This window comes from Lupinus angustifolius, chromosome LG06 (assembly GCF_001865875.1).
Source record: "Lupinus angustifolius cultivar Tanjil chromosome LG06, LupAngTanjil_v1.0, whole genome shotgun sequence".
Classification (NCBI taxonomy): Eukaryota; Viridiplantae; Streptophyta; class Magnoliopsida; order Fabales; family Fabaceae; genus Lupinus; species Lupinus angustifolius.
The window spans coordinates 643,741-656,688 of NC_032014.1; the positions used below are offsets into that span (position 1 = coordinate 643,741).

The 12,948-nt window shown below is 30.0% G+C and overlaps 1 protein-coding gene, 1 long non-coding RNA gene and 1 other non-coding gene across 3 annotated transcripts; 1 reads left to right on the plus strand and 2 right to left on the minus strand.

The window, feature by feature from the left end:
- Nucleotides 864–4,015, plus strand: LOC109348609. Its single transcript, XR_002107759.1, has 3 exons — nucleotides 864–875; nucleotides 1,704–1,709; nucleotides 3,880–4,015. It is a non-coding gene; the product is annotated as an uncharacterized LOC109348609 (long non-coding RNA).
- Nucleotides 3,889–3,961, minus strand: TRNAA-AGC. The gene has a single exon. It is a non-coding gene; the product is annotated as a tRNA-Ala (tRNA).
- LOC109348608 lies at nucleotides 4,928–8,295 on the minus strand. The gene is made up of 8 exons (XM_019589114.1): nucleotides 8,004–8,295; nucleotides 7,889–7,910; nucleotides 6,572–6,628; nucleotides 6,401–6,482; nucleotides 5,896–5,991; nucleotides 5,677–5,801; nucleotides 5,575–5,593; nucleotides 4,928–5,480 (listed from the first exon to the last, which is right to left on the minus strand). The coding sequence occupies exons 1-8, from the start codon at nucleotides 8,101–8,103 to the stop codon at nucleotides 5,217–5,219; spliced, it is 765 nt and encodes a 254-aa protein (XP_019444659.1). The 5' UTR covers nucleotides 8,104–8,295; the 3' UTR covers nucleotides 4,928–5,216.

Consider the following 12,948-nt stretch of genomic DNA (forward strand, 5'->3'; position numbering starts at 1 on the left):
CATATAAGAATTTAATTAATAACATTTAATTTTTTTTTTTAAATATTGAATGACAAAATTGATAAGTGAATTATTGAAAACTACTTTTATTATGCTAGAATTTGCATTTAGCAACGTTCCTTCAATAACACCATTAAATGTGAGACAAAGTAGAATCAATAGGGTTCTTCATGAAGAGGGAGTGGAAATTTTGTAATGCCTACTTTTACTACTAAAAAAACTATTAAGAAGCATCTTACCCGGTTTCCTTCTACAGGCAAAGAAATATATTAAGATAATATAAAGGATGTTAACTCAAAAACGGATGCTTAAAACACAAAAGTCTAAAGAAAATTATATATAGAATAGTATATTTTTTCTTGGAAAGGCCATTTTTGGTGTGACACATGATTGAGTAAGGATACTCTTCGTTCAAGTACTTTAAAAACAAAATGAAATATACTATGTATAACACAATTATATTTTTAATTATAATGAAACAATAAAAAGAATTCTACATGGAGAGGAATGACATTTTAAGTTTTTTGGTTAAAAATTGGAGTGTGAAACTTAGTTTGCATCAAATTATTTCTCCAAAGTATTCCTCCCACTTTGCCCTCTACTACAGGCAACAACACATAACAACTAAGACCCAGTACCATTTGTCATTCCATCATTGACTCAGTTAGGTCCCCACTCACCAATTATTGTGTTAGTCGCTACTAGCTTGAAGTGAAATTGCACATGATATGGTAAGGAATTCTGCAAAGTAAAATTGAGATCAAGTGGCATGTGATGATGTGAATATGAATTATGTCTATTAAACATGAAAAATAGGGACATCATTCTATATCCTTTTGCTCTTTTCATATATTTTAAAAAATGTGTGGATATAAGTAACTATGGATAACAAACGGATAAATTTGGTTTCTAATGGATAAATGATTCATCAATCTATAAAAATCACATTTTAAATTATTTAATATATTTATATCCAAACTTATTAGATGAATTGAAATTCATCTAATCCATCCATGAATCATTTTAAATGGATTTCATGAATTCAATCTATTTAATTTTTTTAATTGGGACTAAAAATATTTTTGAAGAGATAATCTATTTAGAAACCACTATCCATTTTTTAAAATTAAAATTTTCAAAAAAAATCACTTTGGAAGAAATGTTTTTTAGGAGAAATTTTTAGAAAATATTTTTTGGACTTATGAAAAAATATTTTGTTTACAATATTATACAAGTATGCGACGGTTTAAGGTTCTACGGGTGAAAAATAATATATATTGATATATTTTATATATTTAAGAACAAATCTTTAATATTAATTAATACAATGTGTCTTATAGTTCATCTCAATTTAATTGAAACATCAAAATAAGAGTCAGAAGAACTATAACAAAATGAAAGTTGAGATAGTGAACAAATTTGAAAAGCAAAATATATCACTTCTGAGTATTCATTCAAATCAATATATCTATAGATATTTATTGAATATAATTGTTTATTCAAATTTATTCATTATTAAAATTGTTCATTAAATTTTATCCATTTAAATCTATTACGTATGGTTTTCTTAAATTTGGATGAATTGTAAATGCTTTTAATGCCCCTGTAAACAATAGTGATAAAAACAAATATATAAGATATGAAATACAAGTTCAAAATCTTATAACTCTTTGGAAATGCATGTGGAGTAATTCTTAGATAAGAAATGAGTTCTGGCAATCCAGCATATTAGTAATTTGGCTTCTTAATTTGAGCCACATGCTGTAATTTACCATTACGCACCAAACAATTAAGGACCATGGCTTCACTACTACCTTGTCATACCCATCTCTCTCATTTTCTCAACAAAAATGGCTTAAAACTAAACCAAATGCCATAAGTTGTGCAGAGAAGAATCCTATCATCAAAATCCGTCCAAGGCCTAGAAGAAGAATAATCCTTGTTAGGCATGGAGAGAGTGAAGGAAACATGGATGAGAGTCTATACACAAGGGTGGCTGATCCCAAGATAGGCCTCACAGAAAAAGGAAAGGTTCAAGCTGAGGAATGTGGACACAAAATCAAGAATTTGATAGAGAAAGATGCTGATAAAAGTTGGCAACTTTACTTCTATGTGTCACCAATCTTATGGTATTCATGTTGTTAAACAAAAAGGGAACTTTCAAGATAAAGAAATGATGCAACTAGAAAAAGAAATGTGGATGCGTCACACGGTCTAACACTTCGAGTGTTTCTCATGAGGGTCTCAATAACATTGAAACGGAAACATGCTTATCATGGAGAAAGGGTTATGGTGGAAGGTAATAATACTACTTGGATATTGTTCCTCTAAAGTGATCAAATATGTAATTGTTTACCCTTAGATTTTCAATGAGTAATGATTTTAAATGCAATTTTGACCAAATCAAGTGGCACCCTTTAAAGGAATTAGCACAAGTTTGTATTTATTTTTTAAGAAATAATGAACTAAGACAGTAGTTATAATCAGGTATAGTATAGATGTACATACATACAATATAGCATGTGGCTTTTTACTTGCTTATTAAAGTATTTTGATAGAATTTTGTAAAAGAAAAATAATATATATTGATATATTTTATATATTTAAGAACAAATCTTTAATATTAATTAATACAATGTGTCTTATAGTTCATCTCAATTTAATTGAAACATCAAAATAAGAGTCAGAAGAACTATAACAAAATGAAAGTTGAGATAGTGAACAAATTTGAAAAGCAAAATATATCACTTCTGAGTATTCATTCAAATCAATATATCTATAGATATTTATTGAATATAATTGTTTATTCAAATTTATTCATTATTAAAATTGTTCATTAAATTTTATCCATTTAAATCTATTACGTATGGTTTTCTTAAATTTGGATGAATTGTAAATGCTTTTAATGCCCCTGTAAACAATAGTGATAAAAACAAATATATAAGATATGAAATACAAGTTCAAAATCTTATAACTCTTTGGAAATGCATGTGGAGTAATTCTTAGATAAGAAATGAGTTCTGGCAATCCAGCATATTAGTAATTTGGCTTCTTAATTTGAGCCACATGCTGTAATTTACCATTACGCACCAAACAATTAAGGACCATGGCTTCACTACTACCTTGTCATACCCATCTCTCTCATTTTCTCAACAAAAATGGCTTAAAACTAAACCAAATGCCATAAGTTGTGCAGAGAAGAATCCTATCATCAAAATCCGTCCAAGGCCTAGAAGAAGAATAATCCTTGTTAGGCATGGAGAGAGTGAAGGAAACATGGATGAGAGTCTATACACAAGGGTGGCTGATCCCAAGATAGGCCTCACAGAAAAAGGAAAGGTTCAAGCTGAGGAATGTGGACACAAAATCAAGAATTTGATAGAGAAAGATGCTGATAAAAGTTGGCAACTTTACTTCTATGTGTCACCAATCTTATGGTATTCATGTTGTTAAACAAAAAGGGAACTTTCAAGATAAAGAAATGATGCAACTAGAAAAAGAAATGTGGATGCGTCACACGGTCTAACACTTCGAGTGTTTCTCATGAGGGTCTCAATAACATTGAAACGGAAACATGCTTATCATGGAGAAAGGGTTATGGTGGAAGGTAATAATACTACTTGGATATTGTTCCTCTAAAGTGATCAAATATGTAATTGTTTACCCTTAGATTTTCAATGAGTAATGATTTTAAATGCAATTTTGACCAAATCAAGTGGCACCCTTTAAAGGAATTAGCACAAGTTTGTATTTATTTTTTAAGAAATAATGAACTAAGACAGTAGTTATAATCAGGTATAGTATAGATGTACATACATACAATATAGCATGTGGCTTTTTACTTGCTTATTAAAGTATTTTGATAGAATTTTGTAAAAGAATTGAAAATGGAGATGCGGGGTATCGATCCCCGTACCTCTCGCATGCTAAGCGAGCGCTCTACCATCTGAGCTACATCCCCACATTGCATATCGTTTGTATCTCTCACTATTAGTCTTCTAAGAATATATCATATTTTTAACTGACCAAGAATGAACATTCCTAAATGATATTCTGTTACAGGCACAACCCACAAAATTGGCTCATAACATTTTTAGGGTTTTGGATCACAATGTTATAGTTTTGTCACATATAAGATTGAAAAACTAGTAAAAAGAGAACTAAGAAATGTGCAACACTTACAAATGATCGGAGTATGCCTCAAATTCTATATCTATTCAAGTTTCCACAACATGTAACCTATGTACCAAAAGTGACACAACTGAAGAAACTGCCTCAAGATTCCAGTGTTTGGAATTGCTTGACGAAGAAGCCACTTTCTTGAAATCAATTAGTAAAAACAATTGAAATATTAAAACTGAAAATAGAGAAATAGAAAAAATGGAGAAAAAAATATATTAAGAAAGGTAGGAATCCTCACAAAAGAATTGGATTATCTTAGTGATGTTTCACCAATTGTTTCAAAACAACACCACCAAGAAATTGAAATGCCTCAATTGCTAGAAGAAAAGATTGAAGAAAGAGAAAAAAAAAGAGATAGAGGTGAAATGCCACAAATTTACTCTCTATCTCTTACGGTCTTACTTTGTTCTCTTACTCTGTTTTCTAACATGCAACACCAACTACATCTATAGCCGAAGTTTCAATGTAAATATGACGCAGAATTGACGTAAATATCACGCCAACATGGGCTCTGGCCCAATACATTATTTTTTATAGACCATATCTAAATACATATTCTCTAGTTTTTCTTAAAATAAAATATTTCAAAAATTGATGATTCTTTTTATTAGATATATAATATTATAGCTCATATGGATTGTATAGTTCAAACTGTCATTCAAACGGAAGATTCACCACTGGGCTGAACAGCCTAAATGGGCACCACATTTTAGGAATTGATCAAGGAAGAATATAAGACCACATATTCCACACAACAAAAGAAATATAGGATTGACATAAAAGCAACAATGAGATTGATGTACAAATAAACTGCAAATAATCGAAATGGACAATCAGCTTGTCTGGTGTTAGGACTTCAATTAACACTTATAGGGAGAAAAATAACCTAATATTCGATGTAGCTATTACATTTTACCACAATCCTGCACAAGTAAGACTGTTTGGTTTTCAATAGGAACTTGAAAGAATGAAAATTCTAACCGATCTAGTGTTGCTGCAAACCAACTCACCAACATAAGTCATGATTGAAAAAATCACCTAGAGTAGCCTGAAGGAGGGTATCCCGGAGGAGGATATGCTGTTGCGGGGTAACCAGTAGTAGGATAGCCTTGAGGAGGTTGTGTGGCAGGTGCTGGATAACCATAGGGTTGTCCATATGCTGCTGGCTGGGGTGCATATCCAACTGAAGGAGGAACTCCCTGGTCGATGCGCGACATCTGCTGAGCAGGGGGAACAGCCATTACTGGTTGGGGTCCAAAGATGCCATCACGCTTGTCCATTTCAACCTTATGCTGAGTCTGCAAATAAAATCCATTTGCCATTTTGGATGTAATTGTAAACACTTATATAATATAACAACTAACCATTGGTGGGTATAAGTTATAAATTTACCTGCATGCAAGCACAGACCCTGCACATAAAAAATATATAGATTCAGTACAATGCATCCAGCTATAAAGTGCAAAGTTAAAAAGAGTAACAAGGAGGTCTTACGTGCAGTATACAAAGTCAGCTAAGCACGATAGTAACTGAGAAGCCTCTGAAATTTCTTCACTTCCCACAATCATGGCAACAATAGAAAATATGCATGCCAGTTGTTGAAGGCAAAACATGAAACCCTAAACACAAGAATTCCAACATAGGTTAACAGAATATCATAAAGAAAATACTGGTGTGTGGCATGTGAGTCCAAGAGAGAGAGAGAGAGAGTACAATAATGCAATTATCGCATTGCGTAGTTTGAATGTTAAATTCATCTTGCAACATAAAACGAGTTGAGGCCACTGAATTTCCAAAGCAGAGGAAAACCTGAAAAAACGGTTGCATAACAACAAAATTAACAATAGAAGAAACTTGTTAGGTAACATAACCACACAAAAATGCACGAAAAGGTCCCAAAAAAACAACTTAAAAGGAATCTCGCATGGTCTTTAAATAAATTGAAAATAGTTGCTATAAAATTAACAGGAAAATGAGCACCTTTTAACTATTCAAATTTTCCGCAAGTTCGTCTCCAAAAAACACATTAACCAAATCAACCTTTAATTTCAATGCATTTTTATCTTTCAACTATGTGAAACAACCAAAAATTAAAGGGGTTTCAAACCACGACCTCTTGATCATGAAGCATCACATCATAGCCGAAACCTCATTCACAGGGTCAGATATTCGTTTTGAAAAGGAAGCAAAACGGATAAAATACTAAAAATGATTATACCTCTGTGCAAAGGCAGAATTCAGGACATTTACTTTCCCCACACCGACCACTGCAGGGCATATAACCACCACAACATGTGTATCTGGAAAAAAATACAATTATATCAAACCAACAGACCATATAATTCATTTAAGGAACTTGAGATAACTTGAACAGTACCAAATAAATTACCTTGACATGTCATTGTAAAGTGCTCGTTTGCGGAGCAGGTATGATGCACATGGCGCACTAGAATTAGACAATAGGATATTATAAGATTACTAGGAATAATGGATGAAATAATTACATTTAACTCTTCAATGTAGGCCCATCGAAAATTCAATCCACTATGACAACAAATCGTAAGGTCATTGAATTGACAAACACACAAATGAGATTAAGTACTGAAATGGGTGATGCAAGTAGATCATAGAGATCCTCTATGCAGGCCATGATCACTACACACAAGAGATAACCTCTATGCTCAAGGATTCAAGGTATTCTCAAAAGACCTTTTTTGTTTGGAGAGTATTCTCAAAAGACCTTTTTTACTTCCGAGAGTTTTCTGAAAAGACCTTTTTTTGTTTCCTAGAGTATCCTCCCACCCACCCGATAGAATAGAGAATAATCTCACAGGTTATAGTCATGTGACTAAGCGAAGACCACTCTCAATGGTGTTTATGTTTTTCCCCTATACACATGAATCTTGACATCGAACCCAGGACCACATGGTTGAGGGATCCAATCTCCTTCCACTTGGACCAACACTCGTTGGCATAGAAGACACTATGAGTCAACATTCCACTCAACTCCAATGACTGTGCAAAAAAAGGAGAGAAAAAAACATAATAAGGCAGAGTAAGATATCCCCGATTTTCCCTTCCTTAATCCTTATCATCAAGATCTTAAAGTGAGGTCCGAAACCACGATTAAGGCGATGGTTTTCATAATCTCTACAAACATATCACAACCAAAATTGAGTGGCCGCATTTTCCGGTAGTTGTGGTAAATGCAATGCTAATCACAACCACAATTTAAAACCTTGCTTATAAAGAATAAGAAGTCCTTATGGACTGTTTTAGAAGTGAATACATCCTCATTAGCTGACTAGCAGAAACAGACACAATGCACCTTTAAACTCGTAGGTAATGGCATGGTATAAATATGCTTCCAATTTGGGGCAGATTGGTGTCAGTGATAAATGTTTGGGCATTACAATTCTAAAAGTTCGGCGTGTGTGATGTCTTCAACTCTTCATGTATTCATTAATGTTAAATTTGGTCCGAATTCCCTCGACCCGGATCAAATTATATTTGTGTTATATGATCCATTCAGAGTGATCAGAAATGAACTACAAATTGTTACTTCAAAATATCAAAATAAAAGAGCCACATACATAGAATAATTCCGTAAATCATGATTTGTCAATGCAAGTCAACGACGTTGATCCAATATGGAAATAGTGAAAGGGGTAAGTAAAACTAAAATAGAAATATGGAGAAGACTTACCACCAGAGAGAAAAACAACAATCTGCAGTGAATCAAGTAGAAGACATTACTATTATTGCAAAATGGAAAATGGAAAATTAAAAATATAAGATTGAAAAGAGAAAGTATGGTTTACAAGGAGTATCGGCTTGAATTGTATTCATGAGATCAGTGTGCCAGAGATTGCGATAATTCTGGCGGATCTGCATCTTTTCGAGGTTCTGCTGAGATGCCATATTCTTCAACACCAGATCCAAACCCTAACAATATCAAACAATTCTCAGCGATGTTGTCCTATTTGTATAGAACAGAACACACACACAACAATTTAATTGAAGAGACAGAGAGGACTTTAGAATTTCCAATTTTAACAACTCATTTACAGTTGGCTGCACCTTCCACTTCTTTAACACTATGACCCGTCAATACGCAACGCACCTTCCGCTTCTACTTTGCAAGGCTCTACTAAATACATGATAATAAAATGTCAAAAGTTCGATTTTTATAAGCAATATTTATTATGAAATATAATCTCATAACTAAACGATATTAATTCTTAACAAATGGTGAGGAATACTTTTGTACATTCTATAATAAGTGAAAATTTATAATTTGGGTATTGTTGTGAAACTGAACAAAAATTAAGAGTTAGTAACAAAAAGTACCTAAAGAATTACTTCATTACTGGGAAATAAAATAATTCTCTGACTCAGATTCATGAATTATTTCGAGTAGTTTATTAAATATAAGTTTGTAAATATTTTGTTTATGGAAATAAGTATTTTTATCAAATACTAATGTGTAATTTGTTTTTGTCAAATAAGTCTTAATTATAAATAGATTAGAACTTTTTATTAGTAAAAAAAAGTCAATTGAAAGTTGAATTAGTGAGCTATCATGCTCACAACTAAATTGCAACTACTAATTGGTAACTGAATCATACACGACTCAATTTGAAGCAATATGTGATGTGAAATGCTTAGTTGGGTTGGACCCACGCACTAGGTTTAAGTCACCGAGTTATTATTTTACTTTAACAAGCCAATTAGAGAGAGTGTGTATCGGCCTTGTAGTATAACACAATTTAACTAACTAACAGGGATAAGTGTATAATAGAATGAATGTATTTCTAAAATTACACGTGTTTCAATAAATTTATTTGTTTTCACCAATTTATAATGTAATTTTGTCCTTTTCAGGTTAGTTAGAACGTGCGTTATAGCATATATATATATATATATATATATATATATATATATTAAAAAACCTAAAATAATTCAGCAATTTTAAGTTACAAGAGAAATTTAAGATCTTCTCTGATAATAGAGAAGCAAGTACACCAAAAATAAAATGAATATTAATATAATTGGACATTTATATCCTTGAAATATAATGAAATAACACTTTCATCCATATGTGAAAATGTAGTTTGTCTATTTGGAAAGGATCATTTCCCTTTTCTTAGAACCAAATTAATGTTCTCCCAATTTTATAAATCCAATAGTGTCAATCTTACGGTTCCAACATTTTATTCTTTTGAAAAATTGAGTTCAAGTGGTACATATGCATGATTTTAATAAAACACCATAGTTGAGTATTGCTTATAAGAAAAACTTTGTTGTGTGCTAGCCCATTATATTATCAATATAATTGGTAATAGATTGATGGGTTTAGATTTAAATCCTAATGAATAAATGAAAAAAGTTATTTTTTATCCATTTAAATAATACTTTTTAAATTACTCAATTCATACACATCCTATTTTAATAGATAAATTTTAATTAATGAATTCATTTTTTATAGATCTGGATGAATGAATATTCAATTCATTTGATTTTTTTAAATTAAAAACATTTTCGAAGAAAATTATTTTCTTAAAATCAATATATCAGTAAAATATTTTTTTTAAAAAATCACTTTTAAAATCAATTTTTTGAAAAAGTGTGTGTAATTTTTAATTTAAAAAAATTCAATATTCTACAAACATGTGACATTAAGTTTTTACACTTAAAAACAAATTTTTAATATTAACTACATCCACATGTCTTATAATTAATTTTGATTTAATAGAAAAAAATTAAAGTGAGAGTGAGAAACACTATAATAAAATGAGAGTTGAGATACTTAATTATTATGCAATGACTGATATTCAATGGACCATACATTTTCTCATGATAATAACAATACAAGTTTTGAGTTTGAATTGATGTAAAGAAGTTGAGATAGAAAACTATATATGTATGTTTAATCTAAACCTAATGTGAAAATGAGAACAATAGACACATACACAAATCCTTATTCTCATTACCAAATTACTTATGGTATTTTCTCTTCTCTCTTTTCTTTTTCTTTTTTACTTTTTGATTGCTCATTTATTGTAATACTTCAAAAATTGAATATTTGATGCAACATTAATAAAAAAAGCAATGAAAAGATTTTATATGGTTAAAATCTTCTATGCCCACTGTTTTTTGTGTGTGGGTATTATTCTCATTGTTCCAACCATCTCAATAAAATTTTGATCACTAGTTTTTCATGAAAGTTAAAAGAATAAAGTCTTTTATATCCACTAATTAGTTTAAAGATATCAATAATATTATATATTTCTATTAAATTATCCTGCAAATTTTCTTACAAACAAAAAGTTACATATGTTATTTATGAACAAATTATTAATAAATAAATTACTCTTTCTAACCTATGTTGTTTTATTGTGGATTTGATAATTCAGTAGAATGATAATTTTATTTGTTTCTCATTATTGATAACGAAAAAAATATAAATATAAATAAATATATATATTTTAATGAGTACAATGATTTGTTTCTTTAGAAATTCAAGTCTACTTTTATGGTAGATATTAAGAATATGCAACTTATTTTTATCAATAAAAAATTTCTATGCATAACACAATCCATGCATATATTCTTCCAATACTATACAAATCTTTACTTATTATCGTCCTTATTAATGGATCAAATATTTTATTTCCTTAACTATTTAATTATAAATATATTACAATTCTTTTTAAAAAAATTATTTATTATTTCTACTTTTTTCGGAAAAAATGAGATTTTTTGCCATTGGAAGAAGGAAGGGTACAATACTGGATGTGATCACATATCCTTATTTATGTCTCACATAGTATATCAAAACAACGGTCATTCAATTAAAAGAGGGCAAAAAAGTTACGAAATAGATCATTTTTGTCCTACGTTCCCAACCATTTAGTAAATCTGACTTAAATATTAAAATTCATTGCAAAAGTGATGAAATGGTCTTAAACAATCATCCAATGCAGCAACCATGAAATAAAGAAGACTATCTCATCCTCAAATGAGTTTTCTTTGACTTCCAGCATTGCTGTCATGAGGGGTGATTCTGTAATGCACCAACCTGATACTCTCCATAAACAAAATTAAATATATAGATCAAATCATAGTTATTAAAACCGTACCGTACCGGCCGGTTCAACCGGAAAACCAGTGAACCGGTCCCCTAACCAGTACGGTATAGGTGTTGAACCGGCCTAGTATCAAACCGGTCAAAACCGGTCAGAACCGGTGAACCGGCCGGTATTTTATTAAACCGGTCAGTTTATACACATATTTTTTTTTTTAAAAACTTAAAAACCCATTACAAGGATGACCCATCTTTCCAACCCTTCTTCAACCCTTCAAGACATATGCTTCCAATGCATACTTAGATTACACATTTTGGTTCCTAACATTCGTGTGTAATCTCAGTGACATTTGTGTAATCTTGGAGTACTGTCTGAAGATAGGATTTGGTAGAAAAGTATAATATTCATATAAGACAATTCTGACTCATTGATGTTAAATGTTAAAACTCTAAATTTATTTGTTCTATATAGTGAGTTGTGAAGATATATATATAAATATAAGTATGTATGTCCGGTTTAACCGGCATGTGATTTAATTATTGAACCACTGGTTGAACCACTGGTTGAACCACTGTACCACTATACCAGTACCCTGACCGGTTTGATAACCGGTACGGTTTTAACAACACTCGATCAAATTCATATTTATTCATTAACATAACATTATTGCTTGATTTAATTTTTTATTTTTAAAATCGTGGATTAAATAATAAAAATAAGTTTTTAATTTTAAAATAATATATGCTAATGATAACATGTATATAACCTTAAAACATTAATTACCATCATTTTTTCTTCACAAGTTTTCTTATTTCCTGAATAGTTTAAATGTTTTAGTTCTCTCTTCTTAATTTATATTTGTTTCTCTCTTTTATTTTCATTTTATTTCTTGTATATAGGTCCAAAAAAAATTAGATATTAATATACAACATTTTTTTATTTATAAAAATATTAATCATTGACCAAGCCAAATAACATGCCTTGAATAAAAAAGGACAGGAGCAAAATTTGAAAAGGAATTAATGAAATTATTTTTTATTTATTTTTATAGTTAATGAGTCCCACTTTTGTGTGTGGAAAAGTTTATTTTCCATTTTTAGCATTTAATGATATTTTTATTGGTTTTGTTATTTTAAAAAATACTATAAATAAAGAATTAGTAACATCTAGAAAAGGTGGTAAATAAAATAATTACATGTATATAATAAATTCGTCACCCTACTTCAATTATTAAAAGTCATTATAAAATAATAATAATAATAATGATGATTATATACAATCTTGAAGTAATAAAAAATGATAAATTATATAAAATATTTATTTAATTTTTTAATATCATTATATGTTCATCCATACTCATGTATTTACCACCCCATTGGTTGGCAAAGAGTTTTCATAAGATTAAAAGAATGTATCAAACACATTTTATATGAGTACATTACACTTGAAGTTTTAGAGAAATTAAACACAATATCAACTGTTATATATATAAATTACTCATAATTTAAGTTTGATGCTAACCTAAAACAACTAAACATTTACAAATCAAGATTCAATATAAGCTCAATAATTTTGATTTATGAAATAAATAAGTTGAATTTAGCTCATCAAATAAAGAAGTCGAACTTAAACTAAAGATCATTCAATTTATTAGATTAATGAGTTCAATCAATTATAT

Bases quoted from the DNA above. Each gene is read 5' to 3' on its own strand.
- LOC109348608 (XM_019589114.1), bottom strand. From the start codon at position 8,103: ATGGCATCTCAGCAGAACCTCGAAAAGATGCAGATCCGCCAGAATTAT. The intron at 6,629-7,888 runs GTAAGTCTTCTC...GTCTAATTCTAG, and splicing joins TGTTGTTTTTCTCTCTGGTG to TGCGCCATGTGCATCATACC. The intron at 6,483-6,571 runs GTAATTTATTTG...ATTTTTTTCCAG, and splicing joins CTTTACAATGACATGTCAAG to ATACACATGTTGTGGTGGTT.